Source organism: Clarias gariepinus, chromosome 12, assembly GCF_024256425.1.
Source record: "Clarias gariepinus isolate MV-2021 ecotype Netherlands chromosome 12, CGAR_prim_01v2, whole genome shotgun sequence".
NCBI classification, from domain to species: domain Eukaryota; kingdom Metazoa; phylum Chordata; class Actinopteri; order Siluriformes; family Clariidae; genus Clarias; species Clarias gariepinus.
The window spans coordinates 22,735,529-22,750,822 of record NC_071111.1 but is presented as its reverse complement, the minus strand read 5'-3'; the positions used below and the strand labels follow the sequence as shown (position 1 = coordinate 22,750,822).

General features: G+C 39.6%; 2 protein-coding genes across 4 annotated transcripts in view; both read left to right on the top strand.

The window, feature by feature from the left end:
- The first annotated feature begins 1,082 nt into the window (after positions 1–1,082).
- mansc1 (MANSC domain containing 1) lies at positions 1,083–11,400 on the top strand. Of its 3 annotated transcripts, none has more exons than XM_053508837.1 (5): positions 1,083–1,500; positions 5,361–5,464; positions 5,677–5,981; positions 6,236–6,376; positions 8,787–11,400. In XM_053508837.1, the coding sequence occupies exons 3-5, from the start codon at positions 5,738–5,740 to the stop codon at positions 9,788–9,790; spliced, it is 1,389 nt and encodes a 462-aa protein (XP_053364812.1). In that variant the 5' UTR covers positions 1,083–1,500; positions 5,361–5,464; positions 5,677–5,737; the 3' UTR covers positions 9,791–11,400. The 3 variants fall into 3 exon arrangements, with proteins under 3 accessions (XP_053364812.1, XP_053364810.1, XP_053364811.1); XM_053508835.1 differs by having other exon boundaries at positions 1,083–1,613; XM_053508836.1 differs by lacking the exon at positions 1,083–1,500 and having other exon boundaries at positions 5,195–5,464.
- Positions 11,401–14,653: 3,253 nt separating this feature from the next.
- Positions 14,654–15,294, top strand: part of lrp6 (low density lipoprotein receptor-related protein 6) — a 53,542-nt gene continuing 52,901 nt past the window's right edge. Inside the window, exon 1 of the mRNA XM_053508670.1 lies at positions 14,654–14,935. Within this exon, the coding sequence (XP_053364645.1) occupies positions 14,881–14,935 (55 nt within the window). The 5' untranslated portion in view covers positions 14,654–14,880. The remainder of the gene's footprint in view (positions 14,936–15,294) is intronic.

Genomic DNA, 15,294 nt, shown 5'->3' with positions numbered 1-15,294 from the left:
ATGAACTGTGTACCGGTGCACTGAGAAGCGTTTTTGTTGGTCCATCTGTTCTATGCAAATTGATGGCAGATGCCTGAGTGCCAGATAACACACACTTACACACACTTACAGTTACAGTAGCATATCATTTACCCACAGTGGATGATTTGCTGAATAAAAAGCACTGAATGAGTGATGCCTCTCTGAGACATGATGCTTAGCAGTGCATCACAAAAAAAAAAACCACATGCACACACCTTCTGTGGTTGTTTAACTGCATTAGTGAGGTGGAGGAGGGGCAGCACCGTGTCGTAGTGGTTAGAACTGGCGCCTTGCACCTCCAGGGTCCGGGTTCGATTCCTACCGCGGAATCTGTGTGCATCGAGTTTACAATCTCCCCATGCTTAGTGGATTTCCTCTCACAGTCCAAAAACAAACAGATTAGGCTAACTTGCATTCCCAAATTGCCTGTAGCGTGTGAATGAGTGTGTGAAGGTTGACCGGATGTCCTACCATGGTCGTAAAATGGGAATAAATACAGCAGTAATCAGCATTGCCCTCCACAGACCTATATATATATATATGTATATATAACATTATTATGAAATGTATAATTATGAAAATAAAAAATATTACGAATAAATTGTTATTTTATGCAACGAAATTGCTATCGGCGGCACAATGGCTTAGTGGTTAGTACTGTCGCCTCGTACCTCCAGGGGTTCGCTTCCCACCTCGGGTCTGTTTGTGGTGGAGTTTGCATGTTCTCCCTGTGACCTGGGGGGTTTCCTCCGGGTTCTCCGGTTTCCTCCCACAGTCAAAAGACAAGCAGATTAGGGTCTCTGGCGTTCACAAATTGTGTGAGTGAGTGTGTATGTGTGTGTATAGATTGCCACCCTATCCAGGGTGTCCCCCACCTCGTGCCCTAAGTCTCCTGGGATAGGCTCCAGGCCCCCTAAAAATCCTGTATACTAGACGAAGCGGTGTGTGAGTGAGGAGGAGGAGGAGGGTGCTGTTGGTGTGTTGGAGATCTCCTCCTTCAGCTCCTCTTTGTGTGTGAGTCCTTCATTGAGTAGGACCGCTTGAGTTAACATACGGGTTCTGCGGTTACGCACGTGCCTGCGCTCAGCCGGGGACAAAAGAGCGGAGGAGAAACGGGCTGTTTAAGGGGTCGGAGTCGTGCTGAAGTCGCGAGCATCGCTGGGGATCGACTCGAATTAGTGCAGTGCGCGCGTGCTTGGTGTTATTTTTGTCTCCTTGGTGTGTGTGTGTGTGTGTGCGCGTGTGTAGCTCTCTCTCGCGCGCGTTGTGCGCGCGCTCCCTCTCTCGCGCTCTCTCTCTCTCTCTCTCTCGGTCTTTTGTGTGCGCATACGTGTTTTTTATTCGTTATAATATATATAATATATATATAATGCCTGGTGTTTGCGCGGTGTCAGAGCTCCGAGTGTGATGCAGTGACTGAAGACACCATTTTAGCCCTCGGTCCTTCTGAGCATCTTTAAGGATCTCTACGAAATTAATGTAGGTCGCATGTCTAAGATCTTTTTTCTTTTCTTTTTTTGCTTCTTCTTCTTTCTTTTTTTTTTTTTGGATGAGGATGTTCCCCTGAAAGCTCTCTTGTTGATTTCATAAAGGTAAGCACCTTGATCTATTCATCTCTATATAATTTTTTTCTTTTTACATTTTTATTATTAATTATTTATCTCTGTGCGTGTGATACACAAGGCCGACAGCGATGCTAGCAGGTGTTGGGAAATCCTGGCTCAATTCAATCCATTCAACGGAACAAAGCGAGCCTCCGTTTGGACCTAAACAACGTGTTTTAATTGTCTGTTTCATTCTGATTGCATCACAGCGACGGTCTTGAACCGGATGCTGCTGCTGCTGTAATGATGCTGCTGTATCCTAGCGACGCGTCAACATCAGGACCAGTGCGCTGTTGCATCAAAGTCCTCATTTCCCTCTACTGATCTTATAAAGCTTAGCTTGCCTTCGGTATCTCCCAACTCTGGTATTGCATCACGTTTTGGGGCGGTAGTTATACTACCACCGTGTGATGAGGATTAGTGGTGAGAAAAGGATTTGTTGTGGCTCACCTACAAAATAAGTGCAAAACAAAGAAGAAAGAAAAAAAAAGTGTCAAGAAGATCTGCGTCAGGATTCCAAACTAGGGCGTCTTTTCAACTCCTACTTTCTTAATTCTTTTTACGCTTGTTATTTAGATATTTTTAGATTTCACATGTATTTCATGTTTAGAATTTCCTTCTTTTTAAACATAATTGACATATCGTTTACTAACTTTCACGTATCGTTCATTATGTGGTGTTATTTATTGGCAGCACGGTGGTGTAGTGGCTATAGCACTGTCTGGGTTTGATTCCTGTCTTTGGTCTGTGTGCATGGAGTTTGCATGTTCTCCTCGTGCTTGGTGGGGTTTCCTTTTGGGTACTCTGGTTTCCTCCAACAGTCCAAAGACATGCAGGTTATGCTAATTGCCATTACAAATTGCCTATAGTGTGTGAATGAGTGTGTTAATGCTGACTGGAGGTCCTACCGTGGTCATAAAATGGGAATAAATAAAATGGTAATCACCATTGGCTACCACGGTCCCAAGTCGTTACAGAGGTTTCTGGATGGATGGAAGGATGGTTTTATGTATGTAAGGACAATATGCAATTTAAGGGCACAACATACTAAGATTAACCTTTTTGAAGAAAGTAATCTTAGATGAATCATCCCAAACTTACCACTGCTCTCATTTCTTAATATAGAGAATGACTCGTTTCTGTGCATATACAGTAATATACAGTGGTGGCCAAAAGTAATGAGATAAAAAAAAGACAATTCTTTTTAATAACATTGTAAATAATTTTTTAAATAATGAAATTCGAAATGATTTATTGCTATGAGCGGTACGGTGGCTTAGTGGTTAGCATTGTTGACTTGCACCTCCAGTTTTCAGGTCTGATTCCCGTATCGGGACTTTGTATGGGGAGTTTGCATGTTCTCCCTGTGCCTGGTGGGTTTCCCCCAGGTATTTTGGTTTCCTCCCACAGTCAATAAGCATACAGATTGGGCTAATTGCTGTTCCCAAATTGCCCATTGTGTGTGTGTGTGTGTGTGCCCTGCGTTGGATTGACAGCCTGTCCTTGTACGGGCCTCATTCCCGTAGGCCAGAAGCCTATTAGGAGAAGGGGTGTAGAAGATGAATGAATTAATTAAATTCCTATACATCATTAATGTATAGCAACACATTTTTTATAATCAGTGAAGTTGTTTATTCTTCAAAACCTGCTAGATCCATCTGGGCATAGAGTCAAAAAGATGTCTGCAGTACTCACTCTGTCCACGCCTGCTTGATTGCTTCCTGAAGATTATGTACAGAAATTTGCCATAGAAGTTTACAATTCACTTGAGAGTACGTAAGTTGTATGTGTTTTTGTGCAGAGGTGGACACTCCGGCTTCAGAAAGCAAAATCCAGCCTCGTGTTTGTTCCATCCATTAACCTGTTTTGTGCACAAGGAGAACTATAATACATGATATACGGTGTGTTGTTCTAATACTTTTGGCCACCAACAATGGTTTGTGGGCACCTGAATATCACCCTCCCATATGAGGGTTTTGTTCAAAATGTTACCACAAAGCTAAGAGCAAACATTTGTATAGAATGTCTTTGTATGCTGTAGCCTTAGAGTTTCTCTTCACTAGATCTAAGGGGCGCAGACCTGTTCCAGCATGACGATGTGTACAAAGCGAGTTCCATGACACCATGGTGTGTAATGGTTGGAGTGGAAGAACTCAAGTGTCCTGCACAGAGCCCTGACTAAACTCAATCTCACTAAACCTCAGTAAACATCTTAAATCCAGACGGCCAGAACCATAAATCTAGTGGAAAGCCCTGCCAGAACAGCGTAGGTTATTATAAGAGCAAAAGGAGGATAAATGAGATGTTTATGTATGGGTGTAAATGGTAAAAGTAAAAGATGGACACAAACCTTTGGATGTATAGCATCAAATAAATTATAAAAAATTATATCAGTCTGATAAAAAGTCTGAAATGTGATTGTATTTATGACACATTTATTTCATTTTAGTTGGTCTCTTTTTTACACATGTCACACAGATATATAAACAACGAGAACAAGACATAATCAATGAAGCTATCTATTTATCTATCTATCTATCTATCTGGTTGTTTGTCTATTTTTGTTTGTTTGTTGTTGTTTGCAAAAAATAACAAATGCCATTTCCCCCCCATGGGATGGTGTCACTGCCCCAAAATGCAATGACCCAACTCCTCATTCCATACAGACTAGGTCGACAGTTTATTAGGTACAATGTCAAGACTATACATTTCAACACACTGCAGTATATGTCACATTCCGCCATCTAAATGCATGGTATAAATTAGACATACTGGTGCTTATAGACTTAAGTTGAATGTTAATGAGCTTTAATGACTTTGCGTGTGTATTAATACTTCCTCTTCCTCAACGAAGAATTTCTATTAGACACTGAGAAAGAAAGAGAACTTAGCAGCTTGGATGAATTCATTTGCACCAATTTAGTGTCGAATGCCATCAGATACTTTAAAGTCAGTTAACATTTGTGGCCAATTCCCTGTTAATAGTCTTATAGAATGTCTGAGATTATCTACTTGAAAAGGACCGTTGCTGCAAGACTGTGGCTGTTTTGTTCGAGGAAACTGTGTCATGCAGAAGTTCACATGGAGCACCTTGTTAAATCGGCGCCCGTTGCATTTCTGAAGTTCTTAAGACCAGAGAAATCCAAATACAACTTTTAAATGAGTGTGCCTTATAAACTTGCAACTCTTTCTTCAAGAGTACTTAAGGCACTTGAAGAAATAATAGATTTTTACCATGTTATTGGTGATATAGTGGTTAGCACTGTTGCCTTGCACCTCTAGGGTCCGGGTTCGATTCCTGTTTAGGGATCTGTGTGCATGGAGTTGGCTTGTTCCTCACACATTCCAAAGACATGCAGATTAGGCTAATTGGCGTTCCCAAATTGCCTGTCGTCTGTGAATGTTGCCCAGAGGTCCTACCATGGTGGTGAAAATGGGAATAAATACAATGGTCACCATTGGCCTCCACAGTCCCTATTTGGACTACTGCACTGTAATGTTTAAAACATCCAGTAATACCTTTTATTCAACAATAAAGGACCAGTTGAACCAGTTAGGAAATCAAAACATAGACAAAAGCATTTTCAAAAACATTGGTATACCATTAACCTGAAACTACATTACAAACACAGTAACAAATAACGCTGCAACTTATTGCCCAAACTGATAAGTCTCTACATTTATGATACCGGTAAGCTTTCAAGCACTAACTGTAACATATGAAATATGTTTCAGCAAAAGGAGTAAAGTTCTACTGAGATAAATGACTGTACATGAACTGTGGACCCAAAGGACTTGAGACCGTCTGATGGCATTGTACGTACACCTACAAGGCACTGGTTAGTACCTGATTTCTAAGATTAATTTACTTTAATAGACTAAAAATGTGAAAATTATGTATGTATGTGTATGATATGTGTACTTGCTGTTTTGTCCAAACTGCTTTAGGTGTATAAAAGACACTTAAGTGAGTGATCAAGCCACCTTGGGTTAAAGTGTACAAAGAAACCTTGGTTTTCCTTAATGAACATTTCCGATTGTCATCCGGCAGGTCTTAATCCTTCCCCGTCAGGACTCTGAGAAGCCCGTGGATCTCCTGAGCTCTAAAAGCCATGTTCCCAGCCCATGGACGCTCCTTCAGGGCAGCTAAGCTGCTTCTCGGGGCTCTGATCTTTCTCCAGGCTTGCGGCTGTGCTTTGAGCTCCAGTGGTGAGACATGTTACTCCAGGCAGCATCGAGACACCATTGTGAATGTGCGCAAGGCTCTAGATCATCAAAAGACCGTAATGGATGTCAGGAAGAAAGAAGCAGAAAGGGACTGCATCCTGGCTTGTTGCTCGGAGGAGCTGAAACCAGGTGAGCTGCTTTCCACCATAAGCTGAGGCAGTATAGTAAGAAAACTGCAACTGATACGCTACAACTAGAGCTGAGGTTGATCCTATGCATTATAAATCATTACATTTTATTTATCTGACTGTTAGATAGGTTTGTTTTTAACATGTTATTTAATTATTAATCCAATAGTTTTGCCCATTGTACAAAAAAAGTGTGAAATTTTAGGAATGGTTCCTCGCAGACATACAACCAATAAGGTTCTATTTTTCTTACAGGTATAAAGTGCAACATGGTGGTGTATAAACCATCAGGCCAAGATGGTGTCGAGAACTGCTACCTGTTTCATTGTGAAACCGAGCAGGACTGCCCTCTAATGTCAGCCAGCCCCGGAACTAACACTTATGATATATTTAAAGGTAAGCTTTCTCAAAATGAACACAAATAGCACATTATTGCCTTTGCTTCGTAACTCCAGGGGGAACTGTTTACCCTGCACAATTTCAAGTTCTCTTTATTGTATTGCGGATTGCGAAAACTTCAAAAATAGAGATGCTGTCTTTTCAGAACCAGGCTAATCTTTACACGTTTGTGACAATTTTGAAATTGCCTATTCTAGTTCTGTTTTGTCGTGATAACTACTAGAAGTTCAATTTCATTTCTGCTTACTGCCACAAGCATTTAGAGTTACAGTACCTGGATACCTTGTGCGCTAACACACTGCGTCCCGACACCCTCCAACAAAGTGACACATTATGCGTTATTCCCAATATATCGACTTACCCCTGTCTTCTTGCCTTATGCATATTTCGACATTGACTATGTTAAGGATGCAGTGTCTGGATGACAGTTCCCCGGCACTGAGATGGCACGCTCGGCTGGCAGATTTACACCTGCAGTGTGCGCTACCTAATATGATGGATTACAAGCTGTCGGGCTGGGCCGCGTGCCAAACCTGGCAATACATTAGCAGGTTTTTTGCTAGTATTGGAACAATCACTCCAGCCAGCAGAGGTTGATCCTTTTGTTGAGGCTGGATGTGTGCAGACCTCTGTAAGGGTTGGTGTTTAGGCCTGGCATTTAAGAGGCCCTGGAGAGGAAAGTGCAGGTTTCAGAATCACAAAACAGAGATTCTAGGACCTTAGAGGTCACCTCTTTCAACTGGCCATTGAAGAGTGACTGTACCCGATCAAACCTGTCCTGGACTCAAGGCTTCATCTTTATCAGCCTCAGATATACAGTAGTTGTTTCTCTATTACACAATGTTTCTTACAGTATGTCCAAAAGAAGAGCAATAGTTGAACTGGTTCCTAAGTAAAGTGTTACCTTGGCATATGAACGCCCCGCGTCGCGAGTTTTTGACTTAGCATGCAAAGCATTTACGGTATACAAACGACTGAACCGAGCCGAACCGAACAAGTTGTGTTGTCTTTTTAAGCTTTTTTGCGTCACCGTAAAGCCAAGCAAAGTGAGCTTGAAGGTTTTTTTTTTCGCATTTTGTGCAAGATTTAGTGAAGCTATAGCACCATGGGTCCCGAGAATGTTAGCAAGGACGGTGGCAAGAAGAAAACGGAGACACTTTCAGTTTATTTCTTAAAGCAGCCGATACCAAGAGGACTTATAAATAAAGGTTAAATGTCATATTTTACTTCATTTACATGTCTTTACTAAACATTTTTATTGTTTTATATGGCAAAAAATATGAATATACTGATGGAACTTGGTAATATTGGTAATATCCTAGGGTGTCCATCTGCATTTACGCTATTTCCTATGGGAAAATGCATTTCTCAATACGAAATGCCTCTGGAACGGATAAAATTTGTATGCCGAGGTACCGCTGTATTCTTCTTTTCCACACTGCAAAAGAATTATATTGTATATTCTTAGTAAGTGAAAAGATCCAAAATATAGTTACATTTATCTACACTTGAAATAACATTACAACAAACCAAATATATGATTATTGAGCTTAATTCTAGTCAAATGTTTTAATAAAATTGCAATCAAAAAGTTATAATAATTGGCAGAGAATTTTGACTTCCATTTTCGTAACATTTGACTAGAAATAGTAAGGCGGAACAATCGAATAACCCATGACGTGCAACAGCAAGACATACGTTGATTTGTTTTCTTATTTCCTCATATGTCTTATATATTGCAATATTATCTATTGCTCCACTAAACAAATGATTTTAATGTTTGCCCTTTCAAGGCAAAATTCTACCCTTCGCCTCATTCTAGCACCATGTGTGTTATTTTGATGTATGCAAAAGACCTTTGTCTCTCCTGATGGCCAGAGGCAACAGGATACTGCAGAAATTCACGGCGTGTATTGTATGCTGAATACACTGGAGCTTTTGGGCTCACAAACAAAAAGCTTCCTAACACTGAAACAGGCTTCATCAGTCTGACGCTAAATTCACTAAGAATGCTAGCCACCCCGGCAGTAGAAAAGTTATTATTTTTCTTCTTTGATCATTATTAGTCTTGCCAATCGGATTTAGTCAGGCTGCTATGTGTGGTACTCTTGTCACAACAGTAATTCAAACAGGTTTTCTAGTACTACAATCTATTCAGTGGGTTATTATCTTATAGCTGGAACCCAAATTTTTTCGTGAGAACAGCATGACTACACGTAAGGAAGTCCCACTTGAATGAATCACCAATTGACAATGGTATTTATTGCAGACACTGTGTCATAGGTCATCAGTGTCATTTCTGTTGGAAGGTCGCAGCATGTGTGTGCACGCACAAATTCATTCCCACTGAACCAGACTTGCATATGTACTGTAACTAGTGCTTATGTTTTTTTTTTCTTCGTAAAAGGTTCAACACATCCTGCTGCCAAAGGAAAGGACCGAGTCCCCACAATCCCCAATACGATAACAAAACAACCTGCTCCTACACAATCTACATCAACAACCCCGAAACCGACAACCACAACAACTACAACCCAGCCCACCACTACGACAAGTACCACGCAGTCCACTACAACCACCACTCCGACTACAAGAACCACCTCCACCACAGCGCCCACAGAGCTGGCGATTATCCTCCTTACAATACCTGTCGAAAACGTGCCAACCAGTAAATCAACTACAACAACAGCAACAACAACAACAACACAATCAACAACTACAACAACAAAGGTACCTTCCACAACAAGCACAACAACGACTGCACATCCGGTCCAACCGCCACAGCCACCCCCGAATCCAATCCGGCCATCCAAAAAGCAGCCCAAGCCTCCAAAAAAGCCTGATTCCCACCCGCGACCCGGTGCGAAAGTAGCTGAGGTTCCGACCTTACAGAAACAACCTGCACAGAAAACGACGACACCTCCTACCCCTCCTCCTGTTACTATCACTAGTGCTACAACTACTACTACAACTTCAACAACAACCACAACCACAACTACCACTCCATCTACAACCACTACTACTACCCCCAAAACAACCACAACCACAACCACCAAAACAACCACAACTACTACTCCGTCGACAACCACAACCACTCCTCCCACTACAACCACCACAACCACCACAACTACATCCACAAGCACCACTGAAAGAACAACTATAGTCGTCGTAGAGATGGAGAACGATGTGAAAAATGCTGATTCGCGCCCGGACCCTACAGCAATACCGTCTGCTTCGGGTAAGGCTAAGGCGTCGCACCTGATGTGGAAGAATAGCCTGGCTTTGCTGGTCGTGCTCACGCTCATCATTCTCACGTTCGTCTTGGCCGTCGTGGGCCGCAGAGCCATGGAATCGTTCGACAGGAGACACTACACGAGACTGGAGCTCAACGACCTTCACTATGAGATCTAAAACTCAACCAAATCCCGCGACGATCTAAAAGACAATCCCGTTCAATTTTAAAATATATTTTAAAATATTTTTTTTCCCCCTGTCAGCTTACTAAAACTAACAAAAATATTTTGATATGTGCAACGTTTTTGGCTCATAAGATGTTGTAACTGCTGGAGGGATGCAACAAGATGGAGACTAAGCGAGAGTTTCGGGTTGTGGGGGGACGAAAAGCAATACAAAGACCTCAGGAAGCTTCAAAATTTAGGACTAGAATACTGTTGGACATTCTTTGCTTTGGCAATGCATTAAGTCATGAACATTTCCTCTGTGTCAAACCAGTCAACAATCAATAATTAAGCTGAAACGCCTGCATAATCGGGTTATTCCATGTAGAGGCTTCATTTGTTCACTCACATCTTCGGCCTGTTTTTGTGTTTAAGTATGGAGTTAATCATGCTACTAGCAAGTCAGTACGCCATCACCTTTCTTCTTGGGTGTGATATAGTACAATTCAAGGGTGCAGGGTGTTAACGAAGGAATAAAAGACAAAAAAAAGAGGTGGTTCTGTTCTTTAAACTGTCACACGCACCTTTATATGGCCATATTCATTCAGGACTGTTGCTTCCTTACTGACAAACAACTGCTTTTCAAATTGTATTTACTCGCTGTACATCGACTTTTTGTGATTTTATTTCCCACTATGTTGTACTGCTGTGATTTCCACATTTGTTACGCCGATCCACAGGAAAGTCTCTTATGCAGTGTTCCCCATTGTGCCACACTTCTGTTTTGTGTCTAAAAAAAACTACTACTTCTTGGTGGTAAATTACACTGGATGTGCACTATTTTCACATGAATACTTTCTTAACGAGCAGGTATGGGAGTGTGGCGGGGTATGCGTGCGTTTGTGTGTGTACTCTAGTTAACCATTACACTTGCTACGAGCATGCATGGTACTGTAAATGTAGTTTCGCAATATTCGCTGTGTTTCAGTATGGTTTCTGACATGCCTTTGTCGACTTCCTGTTCATTATTAGGGAGTGTATTTCAACTCACTCAATTATAAATGTAATAATATACTTAATATATAAATGAACACTAATACTTATTATAAACATCTTCATCCATTTAAAAACATCTGACTGAACGAGGTCTCCTATTGTAACTTACATAGTGACACATTTGCGTTTTTCCCCCCCTTTTTTTCCACCATGTCGTACTGCTATAATCTGCGTTTATAACCACTATCCGCCTCATAATTGGGTGACTTTGGTGAAAAAGTGAAGTCAAACCAGGGCTTGTTACAAACTATAGCGAAACATCTGGCATACACTGAAATATTGAACTAGCTGTAATGGCAATTTTTGACCAAAGGTGGCAGCAGTCACTCAGTTGAACCTACAGCCTCCTTCTGCTCCTGTGCTCCATTTTAGGGAACTTGGTTTAAGTTGCACAAATCTTTTCATGTTTTTCTTGAATTGCTTTTTGTATTTTAATATCACTGTATATATGAGATGGTGATGGTTTGGTCTTGTTTTTGTGAGTGGTTGCTTTTAACAGCAAATTTGAATTTAATGTAGGCTACTATTTTCTCTGGCAAAAAATAAAATGTTAATTCTTTGAAGAAATTTGATGTTTGGAGGTTCTGGTAAAAATGAAAAAAAAAAAACTATTAATGCTGTATTATTATTATTATTATTATTATTATTATTGCTGTGGATAATCATTCTCATCTTCCTTCCCATGTATTTTATAGTATTGTTATTATTATTGTTATATTCAAACAGTACAATATATACTGAATTATAGGATTATACAGGAAAAAAGGCATAGATAGATAGATAGATAGATACATACATACATACATACATACATACATACTTTATTGATCCGGAAGGAAATTTTCAACATCCAATAGCTGTTAGTCTAAGCTTCTACATTATAATTATAATTTTCAGTTTAGACTTTGAAATGCAAAGTACAGTACTAAGAATACTTACCACAATTTTCTCTATATAAATAAAGAATGCCATAGGCAAAATTCATTATGTACATGAAAGACCTTTTTTTTTTAAACCTGAATATAGATTAAAAAAGGATATTGTACAGATAAAGGCTAAATTCAAGAGTCATATCCATATGCAGGCCAACATGCAGTCCTACATCTTGGTAAAACACTTTTGTGTACTTTATTGCTTAAGTTTATCACAAAATGGCTCTTTATTTTGTTAAAATGGGTAAGAAATTGAAGATATGAAATTCTAACTCAAACCTTTAGGTAGGCATGACTGACAACAAGTTTTACTAAAGATGTAAAGATATAACAAATATTTTAATATCAATAAACTCGGGTCGAGATTTAGCCAATATTGGTAAGAGCCTGTTTTAACTAAAACAATCACATTTTTATATAATTTATTAAAAATACATTTTCAAAAGTTACTGTGAGCATTAGCGGAACTATAAACATCCCATTTCAAAGATAGTCCCTCTTTTGCTCTAATAATAACCTCCACTTTTCTGGGAAGGCTTTCCACTATATTTTTGGATCGTGGTTGTCTGGATTTGTGATCACTCAGCTCCGAAAGCATTAGTAAGATCAGGCGGTGATGTTGAATGAGGAGGTCTGGGGTTGCAGTCGGTGTTCCAGTTCACTACTAAGGTGGTTAGTCAGGGCTCTGTGCAGGACACTTAACACACCATGGCGTCATGGAGCTGGCTTTGTACACACACTATCATGCTGGAACAGGTTTGGCTCTTTTTGTTTCGGTGACGTGAACTTGTAACTCCACGGTGTACAAAGACATTCTTCAGACTTTGTGTCAACAGGTTCGATGTGATGGTCAGGTGTTCACATACTTTTGGTATGTTGTTCATTTAGACAGAAAGACAAATAGATGCATGCTTCAGAAAAGATATGCATTATTCCATACATCACATGTGTTAATTTGATCTAGATGCTTATATAACAAATAAAGTTCTTATGTTTTGACACGTAACACAACTTTGGCTTAGAAATTTATATTTTAAAATATATATTCAATTCACCTCTTTTGATCTTTTAAAAGCGATAAAGCAAGCACAGACAGCAACATTATAAACATGCATTTATTTATGTATTTATTTTATTCGTTTATACAAAAAACAAACAAACAATTAACCCTTAACACCCAGGCGAGAGAGACCTGTGCTTGCAACACAGCATAGGTCAATGTTGAGTAAAAAAAAATACATGTGCTTATATGGATGCTTTGCTGGTGTGTGTGGGAGGCTTTAGACATCAGTCTGTGCATTTGGGTTTTTGGATATGTCAGGTAAAACAAAAGTTATAATTACTTTTACTTTTTTACGTATAGGAATGACAAAGCAAAAATGTAGAAAAATTAGCATATTATTATTATTATCTAGTATTATTACTTAGTATTGGTATCTGTGCTATTTCTTTGCCTAAGTGACACATTTAAAAAAAAAATTCTCAGTCATGATTGTATGCGCAATATGAACAAAAGTATTTGGCCAATCCTGTTAATTATTGAATCCAGTTGTTTCACTCAGGCCCCTTATCCCCAGTGAAGAACAATCTTAATACTTCAGCATATCAAGACATCTTGGACAATGCTCCAGTGCACAAAGCTAGGACTATAAAGACAGGGTTTGACGGGTTCAGTGTGGAAGAACTCGGCCACACAAGAGAGCCCTGACCTCAACCCCATCGAGCACATTTTGGATGAACTGGAACAGAGATTGGGAGCCAGGCCTTCTCATCCAACATCAGAGCCTGAGCTCATAAATGCTCTACAGAATGAATGAGCACGAATTCCCACAGAAACACTCCAACATCTTGCTTTAAAGGAAGAGGTGAAGCTGTTATAGCTGCAAGGGGGACCAACTCCTTATTGAAGTAAATGTATTTGGATACAATGTCATTGCAGGTTTGGACAAATACTTTTGTTCATATGGAATAGATAGATAGATAGACAAATCTGCATACTTTTTAAAAGGTATTCATTATCTATACATTCAGTTTGTTAGTTTGAACCATATGTACTGTATATACAGTATATATATATATATATACATATATATATATATATACACACACACACATACATATATATAAATTTTTGCCTTAATATTTTTATAAGGCAAACATTTATACACACTTATGGAAAAGAAAAACAAATATTTTAACACTACATTTATTGCTATATGTTATATATTGATATATATGTAACTATTATGGTAATATTATTAATATTATATATATATATATATATATATATATATATATTATTAAATATTAATATAATATACATGATACTGTTTTTCTTTTCCTGTGTAGTAATTTTTTTTGGCTCCGTCCAATATATACTCAAAAAAACAAACAAAAAAAAGCACGCGCAGACAGCAGCATCCTAAAAATATTTATTAATTCGTTTATACAACAACCAAACAAATGAATAAATTGAGGAATTAAACTCTTAGAGCTGCTAAAGTGATCCCTGGCGCGCGCGGGCGCGCACGCACACTTGTTAGCTTGTTAGCTACATAGCTGAGTTGACCAGCGCCGCATCACAGCTCATTCCGTGAAAAACTAGTTCCTCTGGAATGCTGTTTGAAACGTCCTGAAAACTCGTTTTAAATCTAATCAAAACTACATATAATTCTTAATGTTTGTCGTGTTCAATTGGAGAAATCTCAAAGAGTACCTGCACCTTGAAAAAAATAAATTTAGGGTAAAACAATAGCAAGTGTTTTCTCACACACAGAGAAGGAGGAGGAGGGGGAGGAGGGAGGGGGGAAGCGGCGGCAGCCATGTTTCTTTTTCCCCTTCCCGGCGGAAGGATACGACTCGGAAGCGGCGCAGCGCCACCACACACACACACGCATACACACACACTGAGAGTAAGAGAGATAGAGAGAATGGGAATGGAGGGGAGAATCATTGCGTCTGGGTTATAACTACTACAGAGAATTCCTTCAGCTGGAAGTGTGGAAGAAGAAGAAATATTCCCAAGAATTCCCGAGTGGTGTTTATTCCAGAGCAGGAGAAACACGAGTTAAGGCGTGAAAGACGGAGCCATGCGATAAAGCACCGGAGGAAAAACATGGGCGCAGTGCTGCGGACTCTCCTCTTCTGTACTTTTTGTTTGCAAATACGCGGTGAGTTTGGACTGGGAAAGTTTTTAAATGTCTGATAGGCAAAATGAGGTTCTTAGTGATCCAAAGTGCATCTTAATGTTTATTATTTTGCGCGTGTTTGTGTTTTAAATCTGTGTGAGAGAAGAGAGGAGAAGAAGAGAGGAGAGGAGTTGCAGTATTCCAGTTTAAAAAAAAAAAAAGTCTCGCGCGCATGTTATCGTTAAACCGCCTTTCTTTCCAGACTTCCAGAATATTCTTAACGAGTATTAATCTTCCCGGTGGGATTTTCAGTGTCTTGGGTACTCGTATATTTGTTGTGGATGTATATTCAAGGTTCCTGTTGACACTTTATACCAGGCTGGTCTCTTTATCCGTAAGGC